General features: G+C 43.8%; 1 protein-coding gene across 4 annotated transcripts in view; it reads left to right on the forward strand.

Moving 5' to 3' along the window:
- Positions 1-18,283, forward strand: part of OGFOD3 (2-oxoglutarate and iron dependent oxygenase domain containing 3) — a 1,065,090-nt gene that overhangs the window by 760,393 nt on the left and 286,414 nt on the right. For all 4 annotated transcript variants that reach the window (XM_086930659.1, XM_086930658.1, XM_086930657.1 and 1 more), the window contains one exon: positions 11,190-11,343. In XM_086930659.1, coding sequence (XP_086786785.1) covers positions 11,190-11,343 — 154 coding nt within the window. The remainder of the gene's footprint in view (positions 1-11,189; positions 11,344-18,283) is intronic.

Raw genomic sequence — 18,283 nt, forward strand, 5'->3', positions numbered from 1 at the left:
TCGGAAAGTGACTTTGGGGACCCCCAGCAGGGCTAGCTTACCTCCACGGCCTTCGGTTGGTGGCTGAGGGGGTACCTAGGGTACCCCCTTGTAAATCCATGCATTGTGTGACAGGCATGATGGGGTGCCTGCGACAATGGGGTGCCTGCCACAGATTGTAGTGTATTTCACACACACCCCCCATTTCTTCATGGGAGCCTGTATTATGGCCGGTTTACCGCCGTACACAGGCTCCCGTGGAGAAATGGGACTATCCCACCGAACAGTGTTCGGTGTCTTCGTAATCAGGTGGTTGGAACCGCCGACCGGAGCTCAGTCCGGACCAAAACTTGTAGGTCAGAGGCATCTCAGACTGGCATTGTAATAAGCCTCATAGTCTCTCTGTGCTTTCTTTTCAGATCAAGAAAATGCCATAAAAATCTTTTCTAAATTACAGTGTTCTCTGTTATTGGATTGTCGTCAGAATACGTGCATTTCATTTCAAAGTCTGTGACAAATAAAGTTGCCAGATGTGAAGAGAAAGATTAACACATAGCCTTCTCTTTCGTGTGTCAGCATAAAAATCCTCCACATAAAGAAAAACATTCTTGCTAAAGGCCTATCTGTGCTCAGTTTGTTATGAATTTAGTTCTAGATGTTTTATCACTTTGATTGAGTCTCCTTTTGGTATATTGATGTGTAGATATCACTTAGCAAGAATCTCTTCTTGTCCAGGCAGTTTGTTTTCTGTATTTGACAATGTATTACTAGATAGACAGCCAAAGAACTACACAGATGGATCTCCAACTGCGCAGTCAAACTTGCACCCCTTTGCTACCCCAATAGACAATGCCCCAGGAAGGCCACCTAGTGCACCACGAATCTCCAAGAAGCCAGGCGCACCTGCAGACGTCTCATTAAGAATTGGCGAAACAGCAAAACTCTGGAAAACCAGACCACATACAAGAACAACATGAATGAATACCACCAACTTATCAGGTCTACCAAACGAACCTTCATCCAGAAAAAGATCTCAACCAACGCCCGCAACTCGAAAGAACTCTTTAACATCATCCAAGAATTCTCCAAACCCCGCAGTGAGGCCTCAGACATTTCCCTTCCCAGGACCTCTGCAAGAAGCTCAGATCCTGTTTCCAACTGAAAATCAAGTCCCTCTATGGCAACTTCAACTATCAAACTCCAGACGCCAAAACCACATCCCCTCCAACACTGCTAACTATCTCAACCTGGACCCCAGATACCACAGATGACAGAATTGACCATGAAGGGCATCCACTCAGGCACACCCACGAACCCCTGCCCTCCGCCCATATTCCAAACAGCCGCCACCGCACCACAACTACGACACACCATCAATGCCACCTTTGCAACTGGCACCTGCCCCGACGACTGGAAACGCACAGAAGTCAAGCCTGTGCTAAAGAAACCCTGCAGACAAACCCCTCTGACCACAAAAATTACTGACCCACCTCCCTCCTGCCCTTACTGGCCAGAGTCACCTAGAAGATCATCAACGCCCAACTAACTAAATTCATTGAAGAGAACTCCATCCTTGACCCCTCCCAATCCAGATTCCGATGCAACCACAGCGCCGAGACCGCCCTACTCACCGCTACATATGACATCCGCACCCTCCTCGACCAAGGCTGCACCACAGCCCTGACCCTACTTGACCTCTCTGGTACCTTTTGATCACCATCTCCCACCACACACTAGCTGCCAGACTTTTTGAAGCGGGCATACGGGGTATCGCCCTCAAATGGCTCTGCTTCTTCCTCGCGGGTAGGACTTAAAGAATCAGACTGCCACCCTTCCTTTTCAAACCCACAGAGATCAACTGCGGAGTGCCTCAGGGATCGTCACTCAGCCCCACGCTCTTCAACATATACATGGCCCCCCTTGCCGTCATGGTCAGACAACACGGACTCAACATCGTCTCCTATGCTGACGACACCCAACTCACCCTCTCCCTCACCAAAGACCGCATCACCACCAGGCTCACCTTACATGAAGGAATGAAGGACTTCGAAACCTGGATGAGAAACAGCTGCCGGAGAAGACAGAGGTCATCGTCCTCGGATCCTCCCCGACTGCCTGGGACACCACCTGGTGGCCCACCGCCCTCAGCAGCCCACCCACCCCCGGAACCTTGGCATCCTACTCGACTCCTTCCTCTCCATGACTTAGAAGTCAATGCTGTCGCCTCGTCCTGCTTCAACACCCCCTGTATACTCCGCAAACCTTCAAATGGATCCCCGCGAATCAAGAAAAACCATCACCCACACACCCCTAAAGAGCAGATTAGACTACAAAAACGCCCTCTATGCCGGAAACAACAAGTCGCTGCTCTGCAAACTTCAGACCATTCAGAACACGCAGCCAGACTCGTTCTCTGCGTCCCTCGACAGGAACACATCACCCAATATCTGCTAGACCTCCACTGGCTCGCCGTCGAGATGAGAGTAACCTTCAAGCTGCTCATCCACCCATACAAATGCCTCCACAACATCGGACCCCAAAACCTCAACAAGAGAATTTCCTTCCTCGCACCCAAGAGAAACCTCTGATCAGCCGACCTTGCCCTCGCCGAAACCCCGCACATCCGCAGAGCCAGGACGGGCGGAAGGCCTTTCTCCTACATCGTGGCCAAGACATGCCCCCTCTCTGAACATCTTTAGAAAGACGCTGAAGACCTGGCTCTTTGAACGGAGCTGCTCAGCCCTGTGTGCCTTGAGACCCTCACAGGTGAGTAGCACGCTTAAAATTCCATGATTGATTGATTGATTGACTAGGGCAGCAGGGTTTTAATATGTTACATTCAAACTATATATATTAAAAAACGATATATTGGTGCAAAACAATATATATTTTTGATATTTTTGTAATCACCATTATATAAGTATAGGAAATCAATCTTTTTTACATCAAATTTTTGGACACAGTATTTTTGTATCACGATATTGTTGTTTTCCATTTTGTGTCAGTGATCCGCATTGGGCATTGCCCACTTTGCCCACGCCTTATACCATCGACTAATAGTTCTGAAATCTGCTCCACCTCATATACTATGAATTGATCTGCTCTACGTATCTTCATTATAGCATCCAACTTTCAGAGATTACTAATTAGTGCAGCCTGGGTGTGGATATTTCAGGCTTAACAGTGTGGAACAGTGGTCCTGTGAGATGAAAATTATGGACAATTGTACCAGAACTACTAAAGAGTTATAAGACTGACCAAACTAAAATCGATCCAAATTATTATTTAATATAGTCTTTGAGCCCCAGGAACATAAAAACACTATCTAATGTATATCCTTTCACCTAAAAGCGCATTAAGACCTATTCCTCTTTTATAGATATTGAATTAGTTACGCATTTCAGGTTTTAAACCAGAAGTACAAACTACCATCCTGAACCAGACCTTCAATCAAAACCAGTTGTTCGGGCCGGAGGTAGACAACACACTAGAGAAGTTGAAAAAAGGCCCGGACACAGCTAAGTCTATGGGTGCATTACAATCCACCCACAATAAAAGTTCTTTTCGCCGCTCCATCTATAAATGAGGTTCAAAGCAGACAGGTACAGAGACCACATCATCTTTTAAGACAAACACACAAACCTCCTCTAATAAAGGCTACTATAGAGGAGGATACAGAGGCAACAACAATAAGGGAAGAGGCAGAGGTAATAACAACAACCGCTCCTCTTCCACTCCCAAACAGTGACTTCCCTCTGCCTTCCCTACAGCATTCCACTCCTGTGGGGGGCAGGCATTCACCGTTCCTACCTGTCTGGAACTCCATCACAACAGACAGGTGGGTAAGACAAATTATCCAACATGGTTACTGCCTAGAACTCACAGCAACCCCGCCAAACATACCACCCAGGCAGCATCCAATGTCCACAGACCATATAACTCTGATTCAACAGGAAGTTGTAGCACTTCTACAAAAAGATGCTACTCAAGTAGTTCCTTTAGAGGAACAAGGAACAGGAGTTTACTCCCTGTACTTCCTAATTCCCAAAAAGGACGGGACATTAAGACCAATTCTCGACCTCAGGCCCCTCAACCATCACTTTACAACAAGTACTCCCATTACTACAACAGGGAGATTTTCTGTCCTAACTAGACCTAAAGGACGCCTACTTTCACATTCCTATACATCCTGCGCACAGGAAGTATCTAAGGTTTGTCATACAAGGACAACACTATCAGTTCAAAGTCCTTCCATTCGGGGTCACAACAGCACCACGAGTGTTTACAAAGTGCTTAGCAGTAGTAGCAGCACATCTCAGAAGACAACAAATACATGTCTTCCCTTACCTCAACGACTGGCTCATAAAAGCAAGATTGTTCAACCAGTGTGTACAACACACAAAACAAACAATTCAAACATTGCACGACTTAGGGTTTACGATAAACGACACCAAGTCGCACCTAGAGCCTTCGCAAGCTCATCAATATCTAGGAGCTACCATAGACACATCCTCAGCACTAGCATATCCCAGTCAAGCCAGGATTCAAATTATTCAGAACTTAATCTCCCTTTTTCAATGCCAGCACTCTCTCCAAGCCAGAGTGTTCATGAAACTACTAGGCATGATGGAGTCTCGCATCTATATAGTTCCTCACGCAAGACTGCAAATGCGCCCACTACAAGAATGTCTAGCACAACAGTGGAATCAGGCTCAAGGTCAGCTCACAGACCTGGTGTTGGTAGACAGCCGTACATATCGCTCTCTGCAATGGGGGAACACAAAAAACTTGAGAAAGGGACGGCCGTTCCTAGGGTCTGTTCCACAGATAGTGCTCACGACAGATGCATCCCTCGGACGGGGAGCCCATCTCTTACATTATACCACACAAGGTCAGTGGAACAATCAACAGAAACAGTTCGACATCAACCATTTGGAGTTGCTAGCAATTTTCCTAGCACTCAAGACTTTTCAAGTACAAATACAAAACAAAGCTGTCCTAGTCCGGACAGACAATATGACAGCCATGTATTATATACAAAAATAGGGGGGGGAGACACTCTCTGCAACTGTCCCAGCTTGCACAAAACATTTGGAGATGGGCCATCCCTCAAAACATACACCTCACGGTAGAACACCTTCCAGGAATTCACAACCAGATAGCAGATCTGTTGAGTCGGCATGTCACAACAGATTTACGAATGGGAGTTGCACCCACAAGTTCTACAACCATTCTTCCAAATGTGGGGGCATCCACAGATAGACCTGTTTGCCACCCACGAAAATACAAAATGCCCAGCCTTCGCCGCCAGGTTCCCACACCCACGGTCGGAGGGGAATGCAGTATGGATGAACTGGTCAGGCAGATTTGCGTACGCTTTTCCGCCTCTCCCACTCATTCTACTAGTAGTACGCAAGCTCACACAACAGTCTCTCAAACTAATACTAGTGGCCCCCACATGGGCACGCCAGCCATGGTTCACCACGCTACTAGATCTCTCACTGGTTCCACATCAGAAATTACGGCTCACGCCATCCCTGTTAACACAGAACCATGGAGAATTAAGGCACCCAGAACCAAGCCAACTGAATTTGGCGATCTGGCTCCTGAAGTCCTAGAGTTTGGTTACTTAAACTTACCACTAGACTGTATGAATATAATTAAAGAAGCTAGAAAACCCACTACCAGAGTATGTTATGCTGCTAAGTGGAAAAGATTTGCAATATACTGTAACAACAATCAAATTGATCCACTGGATGTTTCCATCCAAAATATAATTTGATACCTTCTACACCTAAAAAGGTCCAATTTGGCTTATTCTTCCATACGCCTGCATCTAGCAACAATTGCAGCGTATTTACAAAATAGACAACATCTATCTCTCTTTAGAGTACCTGCAATAAAAGCATTTATGGAAGGATTAAAATTAATAATCCCACCTAGGTTACCAACTGCTCCAGTATGTAACCTAAATGTGGTCCTTACAGGACTCATGGGCCCCCCTTTTGAGCCTTTACATAAGTGTGAACTGCAATTTCTAACATGGAAAACTACCTTCCTTGTTGCCATCACCTTTCTTAGAAGAGTTAGTGAAATACAAGTATTCACAATAGAAGAACCATTTTTTCAAATACATCCTAACAAAGTGGTTCTTAGACCCAATCCTAAATTTCTGCCAAAGTGATTACTCCTTTTCACCTAAACCAATCAGTAGAGTTACCAGTGTTTTTTCAAAAACCGGACTCTGTTGCAGAAAGAGCTTTACACACCTTAGATGTTAGAAGAGCTCTACTATACTACACAGACAGGACTAAATCCTGCAGAAAGACAAAACAACTATTTGTATCTTTCTCTCCCCCACACAAAGGCAATCCCATCTCTAAAGGAGGAATTGCCAGATGGATTGTAAAGTGTATTTAAATATGCTATCAAAAAGCTAAACGTACACTAACAGTTCCTCCTAGAGCACACTCCACTCGCAAACTAGGAGCCTTTATGGCTTTCTTAGGAAACATTCCCCTAGAGGACATATGCAAGGCAGCAACATGGTCTACATTACACACCTTCACTAAACACTATTGTGTTGAGTGCAAGCCAAGCAGCAAGCTTCAGTGGGCCAAGCTTTCCTTAAAACACTATTTCAGTATGCTGCAACGGATACAAGCGACCACCGCTAGGGGAGACACTGCTGCACAATCGTTGCTAAGTGTAGGATCTGCAGCTCATATGCCTTGAACGGAAAATGCTACTTACCAGTATGCATCTGTTCTTGGCATGTAGAGCTGCAGAGTCCTACACGCCCTCCCGCCTCCCCGGGACTTGTATCCGTTCCAGTACTCCTCTTACTTAGATGCACACGCATGGACATCCTTTCTCTTTACTACTACTAACTCGATAATTTCCCATCATGGCGAAAAACAATCTGAGGATGGAGTCGATGACCATGCGCAGTATTGTCCAAGGGAGGAGTCACCTATCTCGTGACTACAAAGACTTCTTCCAAGAAGACAACAACCTGCAATCATCCGAGCCCAACACCAGGTGGCGATCTATTGCTAAGTGTAGGACTCTGCAGCTCTACATGCCAAGAACAGATGCAAACTGGTAAGTAGCATTTTCCTTTCTGTTTTGGTATTGTTTTGCTACTTAACGTAAAATGTAGTATATGTACAGTTACAGGATTGCAAACATACGCCCATCTATTTTAGCATGACATCAGTCACTGAGTAGGGGGAGCAGCTAACATTTTATAAAGAAAAGGGATGTTCAATACACTTGTCAAATATTTTCTTGACCTTATAACTAACAATCATGCGACCGCAGATTCGAAGAACAATGTGGCAGCTATTTTACAATGCAATGATACCTCTAATAGTGACAGTGTTGTATATCATTTTATGGACTGAAAAGTACTCTAGCTGACTCCTGAACGCCATTTTGCTTTATTGACTTGAGAAAGACTAGAGAAACTTTAGGCTGTAGCTGCTTGTATCTGAACTGATCAATAGGCCACTGGCGTCAATGTCAGTGCTTGCTGAGCACAATTGAAATGCTTATTAGGTACAAAAGTGGCATGATAAAGAGCAAATTAGCATTCAGCTCCTCTCCATTTCAATGCCTGCACAGACGAGGTGATTCAGAAATGTGAAACTGCTGTTACTTATTCACAGGGTACGCTGCCTTTTCTACAAGTCCTCACGCATTGAGTGTGAAACCCATTGAATCCTGCCTGAAGTAAATCAGACTCACTTATTGCTTCACTCATCATATTATGCCTCTGGTGAAGATGAGGCAAGACGCTAGTGCCTTCATTGCAAGTTGAGAGCTGCATTCCAACCCCTGTGCAAACAAAACTACAAAGTGCATGATAACTTTTTTCTGGTGTTATATAACAAGAGCCTGGCCTGAGGGCAATAGAGTGCTTATCATGAGCACCAGAATACTTTGCACTTCTTTTTTAAGGCACAGGGAGATTAAATGATTTGCCTAGAATCACAGGATATTGAGCTGATCCTGGAACTCAAACCTGGTTTCTTAGTTCTAAAGTCAGCAGCTGTAGCCACTAGGTCACATCTCCTGACACCGTCAGACTTTTTCCATTAATAAATTAAGGAAGGCCAAGTCTGCTGAATTTTTTTTGACGGGGGGTGGGGCAAAAGCCCCGAGAAAGAGGTAAAACATTTAAAATGTGATGTGTTAAAACCGGTTTCCCATGTTAAGCCTCATTTTTAAGATGAAAACTCGAAATGTAGGGGGTTTATCACCCATTGTAAAAAAAACTCACCCTAGGGTAGTGGTATTCATCATGATTGATAAATACCCCACTCTACTCTGTCCAATTTGTAATGAGTGCCTTAAAATGAAGTCAAAATAGACCTTTCCATTCTGTGGTCTCTGAACAATTAGGACTCCTGGATCTTGTTGATTATCTGAAGAGGCAATGTCCTGCAAATTCTGCAGCCTCTTCCAGCAAGAGCATTAGGACCACAAGCAATTTCATCTGAACACTTCAGTATAGTGTAGTAACTAAGGAAAAATGGTTAGCAGGACCTGTTCTCTCAGAATATAGGGGGGTGATTATTAGCATACTCCTTTAAAGTTCATAACATAAATAGTTTATGATTTGCCTTTTGGTTCTGGAAAAAAGCTTTACCTATTCTCATGTGCCGTCACAATGTCACCTTTTTTAATTGGGCTGTATCAGACGCTTTTAAGAATCCAATAATTAGGAGTAGTTTAGACAATCCTCCTTTACACCCAGTGAGTCTAGTGCCTGGCTGCTGCCTGCCTGCTCCGTGACCTCCTAAAACATTTCCATCAAGGAGGATTTTTGAGTGTTGGATTTTTCATAATTTCACACGCTTGAATCATTCGCCCTTATCAGACTGAGAATCTTCTACCTTTAAAATAGCGTCACCATAAAATGACCTAAAGCTCAAAATATTGTATGTTTGGTAACACATTCACCGCATTTGAAAGGGCCCAAACTTCAGTCAGTGAGGTGGATTCGCTGACCACTCGACTCCCCCCTATATACCAAGACAGTTTGTTTTTCTACCATCCATCGCATGTGAGGGACTCTTGGAAAGAGCTTTGCTGTGTCTTGGGATCTTTGTGAAATTTCAAATGATTCCAGTCAATCTCTGTCAGCCCTCTAGTTTTCAGCCTACAATTCCTTCTTGTTGCAAGAAGGTGAATGGCCCCCTTAGAGTTATAGTGATGGTGAGCTCCGCTAGACGCATTTCAGCAAGAGCTGCGCTGTTTTGGGATGCTGCTCCCGGAGATCTGCAGTGCAGCTACGTGAAGATGAGGCACATTTATGGTAATAAATCAGAACCACTACAGTGGCCTCTAGAAGGAGAAGGAACCTCGACACATCCACATCATTGATGAAGTTTGGGTAGTTTCTCATGAGGTGGATGTCTACTAAACAAATGATTGATGGGCCTGGGATCAGCTTACCGCTGTTTATTGCAATTTTAAAAGTACTGTGGATGGTAAGTTATTAAAGCGTGTTAATCTATTAAAGATACCATTCCTGAAGAAAAGGAGATACAGATAAGTAACTAATTTCTCCCCATCCCCCAGCCCTTTTGGCCTTTACTTTTACTTGGAAAGAACTGAGGGATCCAGATATTTCATGGGACAACCACTCCTCATCCTGGCTATTGTACTGTGTTAATTTGTTGTGCAACAACCATTGGAATACAGTGCCTAATTTGAGCTGAGAGGGAAAAATAAACAAAGCGACCGAGGAAGAGATTCACGGAAAGCCGTCATTAAGGGAGAAATCCGAAACCTGCAGAGCTAGGTAAAGGGACAGCAGTATCTAGTGGCCGATGAAAGAGGCCTGGGTGATTCCACGCGGATGCAGCCTTGCTACTGGGCACGCTGATGTTTAATTCCACCGCCGCAGGCTTCTGAGCAGAGCCTCTGTTGCCGACACGATTTCTTTTACAAATTAAGCACTAGGAAAGAGCTGCAAATATTCTACAATCCACGAAGAATGTGTTCTTCTGAAATCGTAGCCACAGTGGCTTCAGTAAGCTCTTGAGATATGGCGATCACATGTATGTGATATGCATTTTAGCAGTCCATCATCGCGGTAGCATAACCAAAATTGAAGGGGCCCCCCTGCAAGGTACATGAAGGGGGCCCCTCCGGACTCTATCAGGAGTTCTCCGGCCGAGGTGCTGTGCTGAGGGGGGCCACTGGAGCTTTGGGGCCCCGGCACTGCGGGGAGGATGCGGGGGCCTGTGTTACGCCCCTGCCTCTTCCCATCTGTGCTTTACAAGCGTTACACTCTAGATGGAGGCTAAAGAAACCATCTCTGGTGCATTCAAGACTCATATTGCTTTCTTTTAAAGGTTTGAATGTGTCCTACTGGTTACTGATAGGCAAGAGCAGTGAGATATGCGTAGGATGCAGTTATATTTAATCTCCCCTGGTATTCCTGAGCGTAGGCTCCCTCCCATTCACATTACCCCATCCTCATCCATTGGCCATACTCTGCCATTTCTTATATTGAATGGCTTAAACATTTGGAATTAAGGACTGCCGACAATCGCTCAACAAGGCCGGGTGGCTCATTACAGTGTGCAGTGCATCGAACATGCACGTTGCCAACTTGCACATAGCTTTGCTTAATAAATTCGTGAAGCAGTTTCCGTTCTTGCCAAATAGTGATTGGCCTTCCAATGGTTGAAATGTAAGAGAGGCCAGGACAAGCAGTATATGTTGAACTCTTTTGGCTTGATTGCAGAACAGAAACCCCAGATTGCTCTGTTCAAGTTAGTAGTTTGAAGAAGAAGACTGCACTTTAAGAATGTACTGAACAGAAACTAGAGAGCAGTGAATATGTAGGGCAGGATGAGCAGTAGAGATCCCAAATTATAGCTCTGCTGAGTCATCTCCTTGAAATTATGTGAAAGCCTTGTTTCAAAATCTCAGACATAATGCCTCCACTCTTCACTCATTTAAGGTGGGGAGCAAAGCGATTGGCAGTAATCTCCGAGGAATCATCTTGTTTACAAAGAGGATATCCCCAAAAGCATATACCTAACTCTGCAAGTGCAGAATCATTCATTTTAATCATCTTTATGTGACTTTGTTTGGAACATTTGAGTTCATTCTAATCATGACTAATCACTAATATCACCAATATGTATTCCTACGCAAATGCCTTCTCTTTGTGTTTTTATGTGTTCCAGGGATATAAGACAAAGAATTCAGTTGGCGATAGCAAAATCTTTTGGTATCAGTTCTTCCAACTTGTACTTGACCAAACCCACCTTCTTTTCCCGAATGAACAGCACAGCAGCGAAGACCGCACATGATGAGTACTGGCATCCTCATATCGACAAGGTAACTGTAAGGTGTAGTGGATCAAGTGGGCTGATTCCTCTGGTATCTGATAGAGAATCTATATTGCTTTAGTGAGTTCACACGTCTTGCTGTACATGATATCAGGCCAACAGTATCCGCTCTGCCCATCATTCACGTGAATGCGTTTTTATTAAATTAGCTGTAATAACTAATTTCTTGTTAATTTTAGAATTAATTACCTACCTTCTGTAATGTTTCTTTCGGATGGATAAATGCTACATCCAGCCGTTTCCTCATCTTATCAAATAGCTCCAATGGACAGACTAGATTTTTTTAATGCATCCCGTTTTCCTTTAAGGAAAACGGGCTGCATTTTTAAAAAAAACTACTTTATTTCAAAGGAGTCCCAGACATGGGGGTCTGCCGAGCCCAGCAGGCCCTGCGAGGGCCTGTCATTCCCAATGGGCTCGCAAATTGCGAGAGGCTCATCAATATTGATGAGCTTCGCAATTTGCGATCCCATTGGGAATCGCAAACAATGTTAAACACACTGTTGTGCTTTTTATTTTGCACCTCGCAATTGGCGACTCGCAATTAGCCTCAAATTGCGAGGCGCACAATAAAATGGTCATACATCTGGCCTCATGTGCAAAAGGTAAAAATAATTGTTAAAATGCATTTTTTTAGTTGTGACATGAAGCACACATATGTCCCTAGGGTATATGTGCACTTACATGTGCACTAGGAAATTCGGGGTCCCTCCAGGGGTGCCTTTAGCTAAGAGGCACCCTTTGCTTTGCATTTCTTAAATTGCAATTTCCTATTAGGAAATCATAATTTCGTAAATGCGAACCATTTCCTATTTCGCCCTTCGGCAGGTATGCAATGGCATTTCCTATTTGCTATTTCCCTAATAGCAATTCCTAATTGCTATTAGGAATCGCTATTAGGAAATTGCAGATTTTTTACATATCTTTTTGAATTTCTTGAATGGCGATTCCTACGGAGACACTATTTAAACGGTAACCTTAGTACATCTGGCTCACTGAAACTCAAGAATAACAAAACTACAACATAAAGAAATTTAGAATGTAGTCAATGGTGATGGGCGATTGAGAAGCAAGTGTGTGAGGAAGAAAGTATACATTTTCTAAGGTGACTAACTTATTTTTCTAATCTAGCTGGCAACCCCTGTAGGCAAGCACTTCAACGCCCTATACAGTGTTTGTAAGTACAATATAAATACTATAGTGCAGTACAATACATTTCTCCCAACAATCACTCATGTTATGAAAAGCCCCCAAAGCAGTCAAAATATCATGAAGTAGATAGAGCGATCTCAAATATTGCTACTCAACTGTTATTTTGATCTGAAAACTATACAGAACATTTCAAACTAAATAATACTCTCCAAGCACCATTGTGTGAAGACATAATTTCTTGCTTACGAATTGAGGACCAAGTACTGTTTAGTACCAGAATATTAGTTTTAGAATGTTGTCTGACATGATTAAATGTCCTCAATGTTTCATACAAAAAGGAGTTAATGGGACGATATTTTTATAAATGATATTTTGGGCTTAACATGTATGTCATATAATATTTCTTTGTATGATATTCTGACGTACATTTCAAGTAGCAACTATGCAAATTGCTCCTCTGAAGGTGTGACACCACAGCTCGCTTTCTGGTTTAGTTTGCCCTTGTGCCTTCAAGCACCCTTTTCTGTAGATTTTGTTAGCAGCTTAATGTATGTCACAGCCTATTATGGAAATTGTGTTGCCCATGTTCACATATGAAATAACCATGAAAAGCACTCAATGTAATCTGAGTACTTTTGTGTGTAAAACACAAGATTTCAGATCCCTTTTTATTTAAGAAAACAAATGCAAGTGCATCTTCTGTGACAGACAAAATTCTGTGATGACTTTTGGCAGAAAAGCAGGCCTAGCCATTAATGTACCTCTATACTTGAAAAGGGATGCAATAGGTTGTTTCACAAAAACATTTGTAGCTTACTCACACAGTGACTTGAGATGCGAACCACATGAGAAACACAAAAAATGGTCTTCGTTCCAAGGAGTTGTAGGGTACAATAATTGTAACAGTCGTCATCAAAAAAGATTACGGCACCAATGCGCAAATACTGACTGTTTTAGAGAAACTTGTATATTAGTCAGTTAGCAAATGCCCCGCCTAGTGGATCTCCAACTTGTTCCAGTAGCATCTTAAAAACAGAGAGATTTTATATTAAAGTTGTCATGAGACAGTGACAAAAGAAATGCCAAAACTAGTTGTGAACTGGATCCAAATGTAATCATATTAGCAACAACTTTAATACATCTGTCTGGTGAAGGATCTATGTGTATCAAAGCCTCCAAAGCATCTTCTGAAATATCCTATTCTTAATATCTTATACTCTCAGCCAAGGAAAATTGAGACTTAACATGTTCAGGTGAAAAATCATACTCCGTTCTCAGAAGCAGTTCCTTCCTCCAATACACGTATCAAAGAGGGCAGACCAGCAGGTATAACAATCCACAATAAAATATCATACTCTCCCCCGGTCTGGAGCCATGTGAGTAACTGATGATCCAAACAACTTTTAAGTCCCTGAAACCAGACGGGTCAAAGGAAGTAATACAAGCAAAAAAGATCATGGCATTCTCTAGGGAATCCTGGATAGGGACTGTACTTGAGCAAAGGCTTGTACATTTCCTGATCACAGAGGTGGGAAAGGGAGCCATTATTGGGTCTTACTATTGCTGTAAGGGCGTCTTGCATTTTGTGGTACATTGTTTATTTTTAATTTTTTTATTTAATGCGATTTTCTATAGCACGAACATTACCCGAAGGTGTCAGAGCACTTTACAAAAGAAACAGCTGCGATACATAAGGACTTAGGATTCCATGAGTTACATAAAAGATATAAACAGGAAAAAAAAATTGCAAATATACAAGTTGTAAAGTCACACAGGGAAGAGATACAAATAGAAAAAATTGCAAATGTACAAGTTGTAAAGTCACTCAATGAAGAGGTACAAATGGATAAACTCTAAGAATCACATAGGAATGGCAGTGAGTACAAAGGTCTACTACATATACTAGTGGTTAAAGTTATCTCTATATACATAAATATACAAATAGTAGATTTTCTCAGGATTCCATTTTACCAGCGATTGGGCTTGGACAAGTATATATCACATATTTACAGAGTGAAAAGAGAAATAAAAATAAAAAAAGAAATAAAATAAAAATGGGTAGAGAGCGGTATGTGGGGGAGAAGAGTTGGAGGCGGAGATTGGTGAGAGGAGAGAGGGGGACCTGAGGGGGAGAAAGAGATAAGGCAGTCCAGCGTAAGAGAAATGTCTGAAGGTCAGCAGGATGGAATCTGAGGGACCAAAGGAAAGGCAACAACAGGAGAGGGTCCCAAAATGGAGGGGCGCACACGAGTTCCAGTCCAAAAGTTACGAGGGCCAAGTCCAAAGAAAACCAGAGAGCCGTCCCAACGGAGGAAGAACAAGAGGGGAAAAGGAGCCAGACAGTCAAAAGGAGGAGCATCTTCAGTATTTGCACCTCCTTTCACCACTGCTGCACATACATGATCCCTGGTCTAAATGCTCCCATGCTAGGCACCACAGTCCACCCGTGTCATTAGCTGGAGGGGTGTTAAAACAAATCCCCAGGTCTCCACCCAGCTTTCATGCTCGACAAAAAGCTGATGTCTATCTTGGCTCTCCCAGGGGGGCGTTAGCGTCGTCGGCATATGTAGGAGGTGAGCGCTGTAAATAAAATCCTCTCCCAGTCGTGTAACCTGTCCCGCCCGTCTGCTGTGGACCGGGCCCCCATCCACACACTGCGGTCGGGCCACACAGGCAGATGGAGGCTGCAGATCCGGCGATCACGGGCTGCAGCAGCTGCGGGCGCCCGAAGGGGAACATGAAAGGGCAGCAGTGGGCCTGCTCCTGATGTCGCGGCCCCCTCATTGTTACCCCATAACGTGGGTCTGGTTCACCGCGGCCCCCCCTTGCCCCACCCCCGCATCTACCTCCGCTTCACCTTGGGTGCCATCTTGATGTGTTATCGCCAGGGGTAGATATTGCCGATATCACAGCAGAGCAGCCGCTGAACGTCTCGGACCATCTGGGTCAGATGGCGGTGGTTCGAATCTGGATGGAGGATAACGCGATCCTTAGTCCCCTCCAGGCGGGCTTCCGGAAAAACACATCCACCATGGATCAGATTTTCCGCCTTGTTCTCCTCTACTGGAAAACAGTGAGGATCGAGGGGGGGAGTCTGTACATGGTGTTCGTGGACCTGAGGTCCGCATTTGACTTGGTTCCCCGTAAGAAACTTTGGGAGGTTCTAAAGGAGTTGGGCGTTCCTTCTCAACTACTGCATGCTATAATTAGGCTCCACAAAGGCAATTTTGCTCAGGTCAGGTGTGGGAGGGATGGGGCGTTGTCCGCTGGGTACCCAGTTCTCAGAGGGGTAAGACAGGGTTGTGTTCTTGCGCCAACCCTGTTTTGCCTCTTTGTTAACAGTGTCATATCCCATCTTGACAACGCCAGGGACAACAACGCACCCCTACTGGCAGGCAGGAGGGTACCGGCTATTATGTTTGCCGATGATACCCTCCTGCTTTCCAAATCCCCCATGGGGATCCAACGGATATTAGATGGGTTTGGCGCTTTCTGTAGGCAACACGGTTTGGAGATCAATACAGAAAAAAACAAATTCATGATATTTAATCCCTCCTTCACAATTAGGCCTAATCCAACACTGGGTCCTGCAAGGCTGGAAAGGGTAAAAACGTTCCAGTATCTGGGGGTGACATTACACGAGAATCTATCATGGGGCCCTCAGATAGCCAGATCCCGGTTAAAGCTGTCACAATTGTCGGGGGCAATTCTGAAGGTCGCAAATACATCCACCTTTAAACCCATCAGTCCAGCTGTGGAGCTGTATAAAACTCAAGCCAAAGCGGCCGCATCCTATGGCACTGAGTTGTGGGGTCACAAAGCTGGGACAGAACTTGTCAGAGTAGAAAATAACTTCCTCAGACGCCTTCTGGTTCTTCCCCAAGGCACACCCTTGCTACCCCTAAGATTAGACCTGGGGCTCCCTTCAATAGGGGATGATTTGGAACTAAAACCGTTGAGGTTCTGGCACAGGCTTTGGTCCACTGGTGAACTTGCACACTACAGGGAAGACCTGAAACATGTTATGAATCTCAACCAGAGTGACAGAATCCCGTGGCTGGCTTTTATTAAGAGAGAACTACATCGCCTGGGACTCCGTGAGTTATGGGAGGCTCCTGAAAGTGGCTGTCAAAGGGTCCCTCGCAAAAGGCTGGTTGAAATATTCAAGGGGAAAAGTCTAGTCTCTCTTGTGTGTGCACCCAAAATCGGCACTCTGACTGAACAATTCCTGGATTCCAAAAATTCTTATAATTTTGAAGGTTTTATGGATATCATATTTCCTATTTTAGCAAGGAAACTGTTCATTCAATGAAGGCTAGGCACTCTGCCCCTGAAAACCTTCACTTGCAAATGGACAATGCGGGATGATAAAATCTGCCCTGGGTGCAATAATCACGATGAGGAAGAAATTCACGTTCTGTTTTTTTGCCCAGCCTACACCAGACCGAGGAAATACTGGCTAGTGCCATTGTGTAGGAACTTGGGCATAAGAAACTATTTACACTCATATAGAATACTGAAGACAAGTACCCTGTCCCACATAGTCTTTGCAGTTGCCAAGTTTTTAATGGCCATGTGGCAGATAAGGGGAAAAATACCAAAAGACTGAAAAGTGATATGAATTGTAATGAAATCGCTCCTCATGCCCAGACTCTCCTGTGAATGACCTACCTATGAAATGTATCATGTTATGTTTTATTGTCTGTGGCTGTGTTTTAAATGTTTTAATGTTTTACATGAATCTTTTATGGTCTCAAATGGCTGAAATAAAGAATTATTGGATTGGATTGGTGGTTCGAATCGACTCGTTCTACCTTTTGTTTTATAATGTTCATCATGTTCTTCTTGGATCCATTTAAGTTCGTCTTTGAAAGGTTCCAAATTGCTCTTTTTCTTTTCTTTTTCCCCTTTCTTCAGTGGTGGCTTTTTCGAATCCAATATTAAAAGTGCAGGAGGTTTGTCATTGATAGGTGGTGGGCATTGTGGATCAGCATATCGCGATGCAGGCTTATACAATTTACCTCGTTTTTCATCCGTTTCCTGCTCATCTTTTGCAGAATTTACAATTCCACCTCTAATAAATGTTTTCACTTTACTGACATCTCCTTCAAAGGCAGCAAGGAATTCTTCATAGATTTCAGCAGCAGCTTTCTCATCTTCTTTCTTTTTTCAGTTCCTCTTGCTCTTTCTTACTCAGCGTCCTTTTGGCAGCACTCATCATGCTTAAAACATCAAGTCTGCTTACCAAAGGGGTATTTCTCCATGGTCCTGAATGTTATCAGCAGTGCTTACTTGCACAGCGGAAAGGCTGTTATTGCATTGTCCAAATGGTGCATTGTTATAGTGTTGTGAATCAGGGCTTGCACCACCTTCTCTTGAAGGCAGGAAAGAAAAAACTCAAGAGCTCACCCGAGCTCCATCAGCTTTAAGGCACTGATATGGATTCTGACCTCCCCTGTGAACTATTGATTTTACACTGACAGAAGTATCAAATGAGCATTCCACCACAAGAAAGGAAGCATTTGACAGTAGAATAATTAAAGGCCATTATTCGCGAAAAGGTTCAAATAGAGATTCTCTGGAACATGCCACCAGGTGAGCAGACTGAGACTGTCACCAAGTCTGAAAAGGGACGCCAGAACTGCTTTCAGTGGGTGCATTCTGTTGTAGGCTTTGGGACTCTGTTCTATAAGCTTTAAGAATGAGAATTCTTAAAGGCAGGGTTGTGGATGAATTATTGCTGCTGCCCCTGCAATTTACCTTTCTTTCGTCAGAGC

This window comes from Lissotriton vulgaris, chromosome 7 (assembly GCF_964263255.1).
Source record: "Lissotriton vulgaris chromosome 7, aLisVul1.2, whole genome shotgun sequence".
In the NCBI taxonomy this organism is placed as follows: Eukaryota; Metazoa; Chordata; class Amphibia; order Caudata; family Salamandridae; genus Lissotriton; species Lissotriton vulgaris.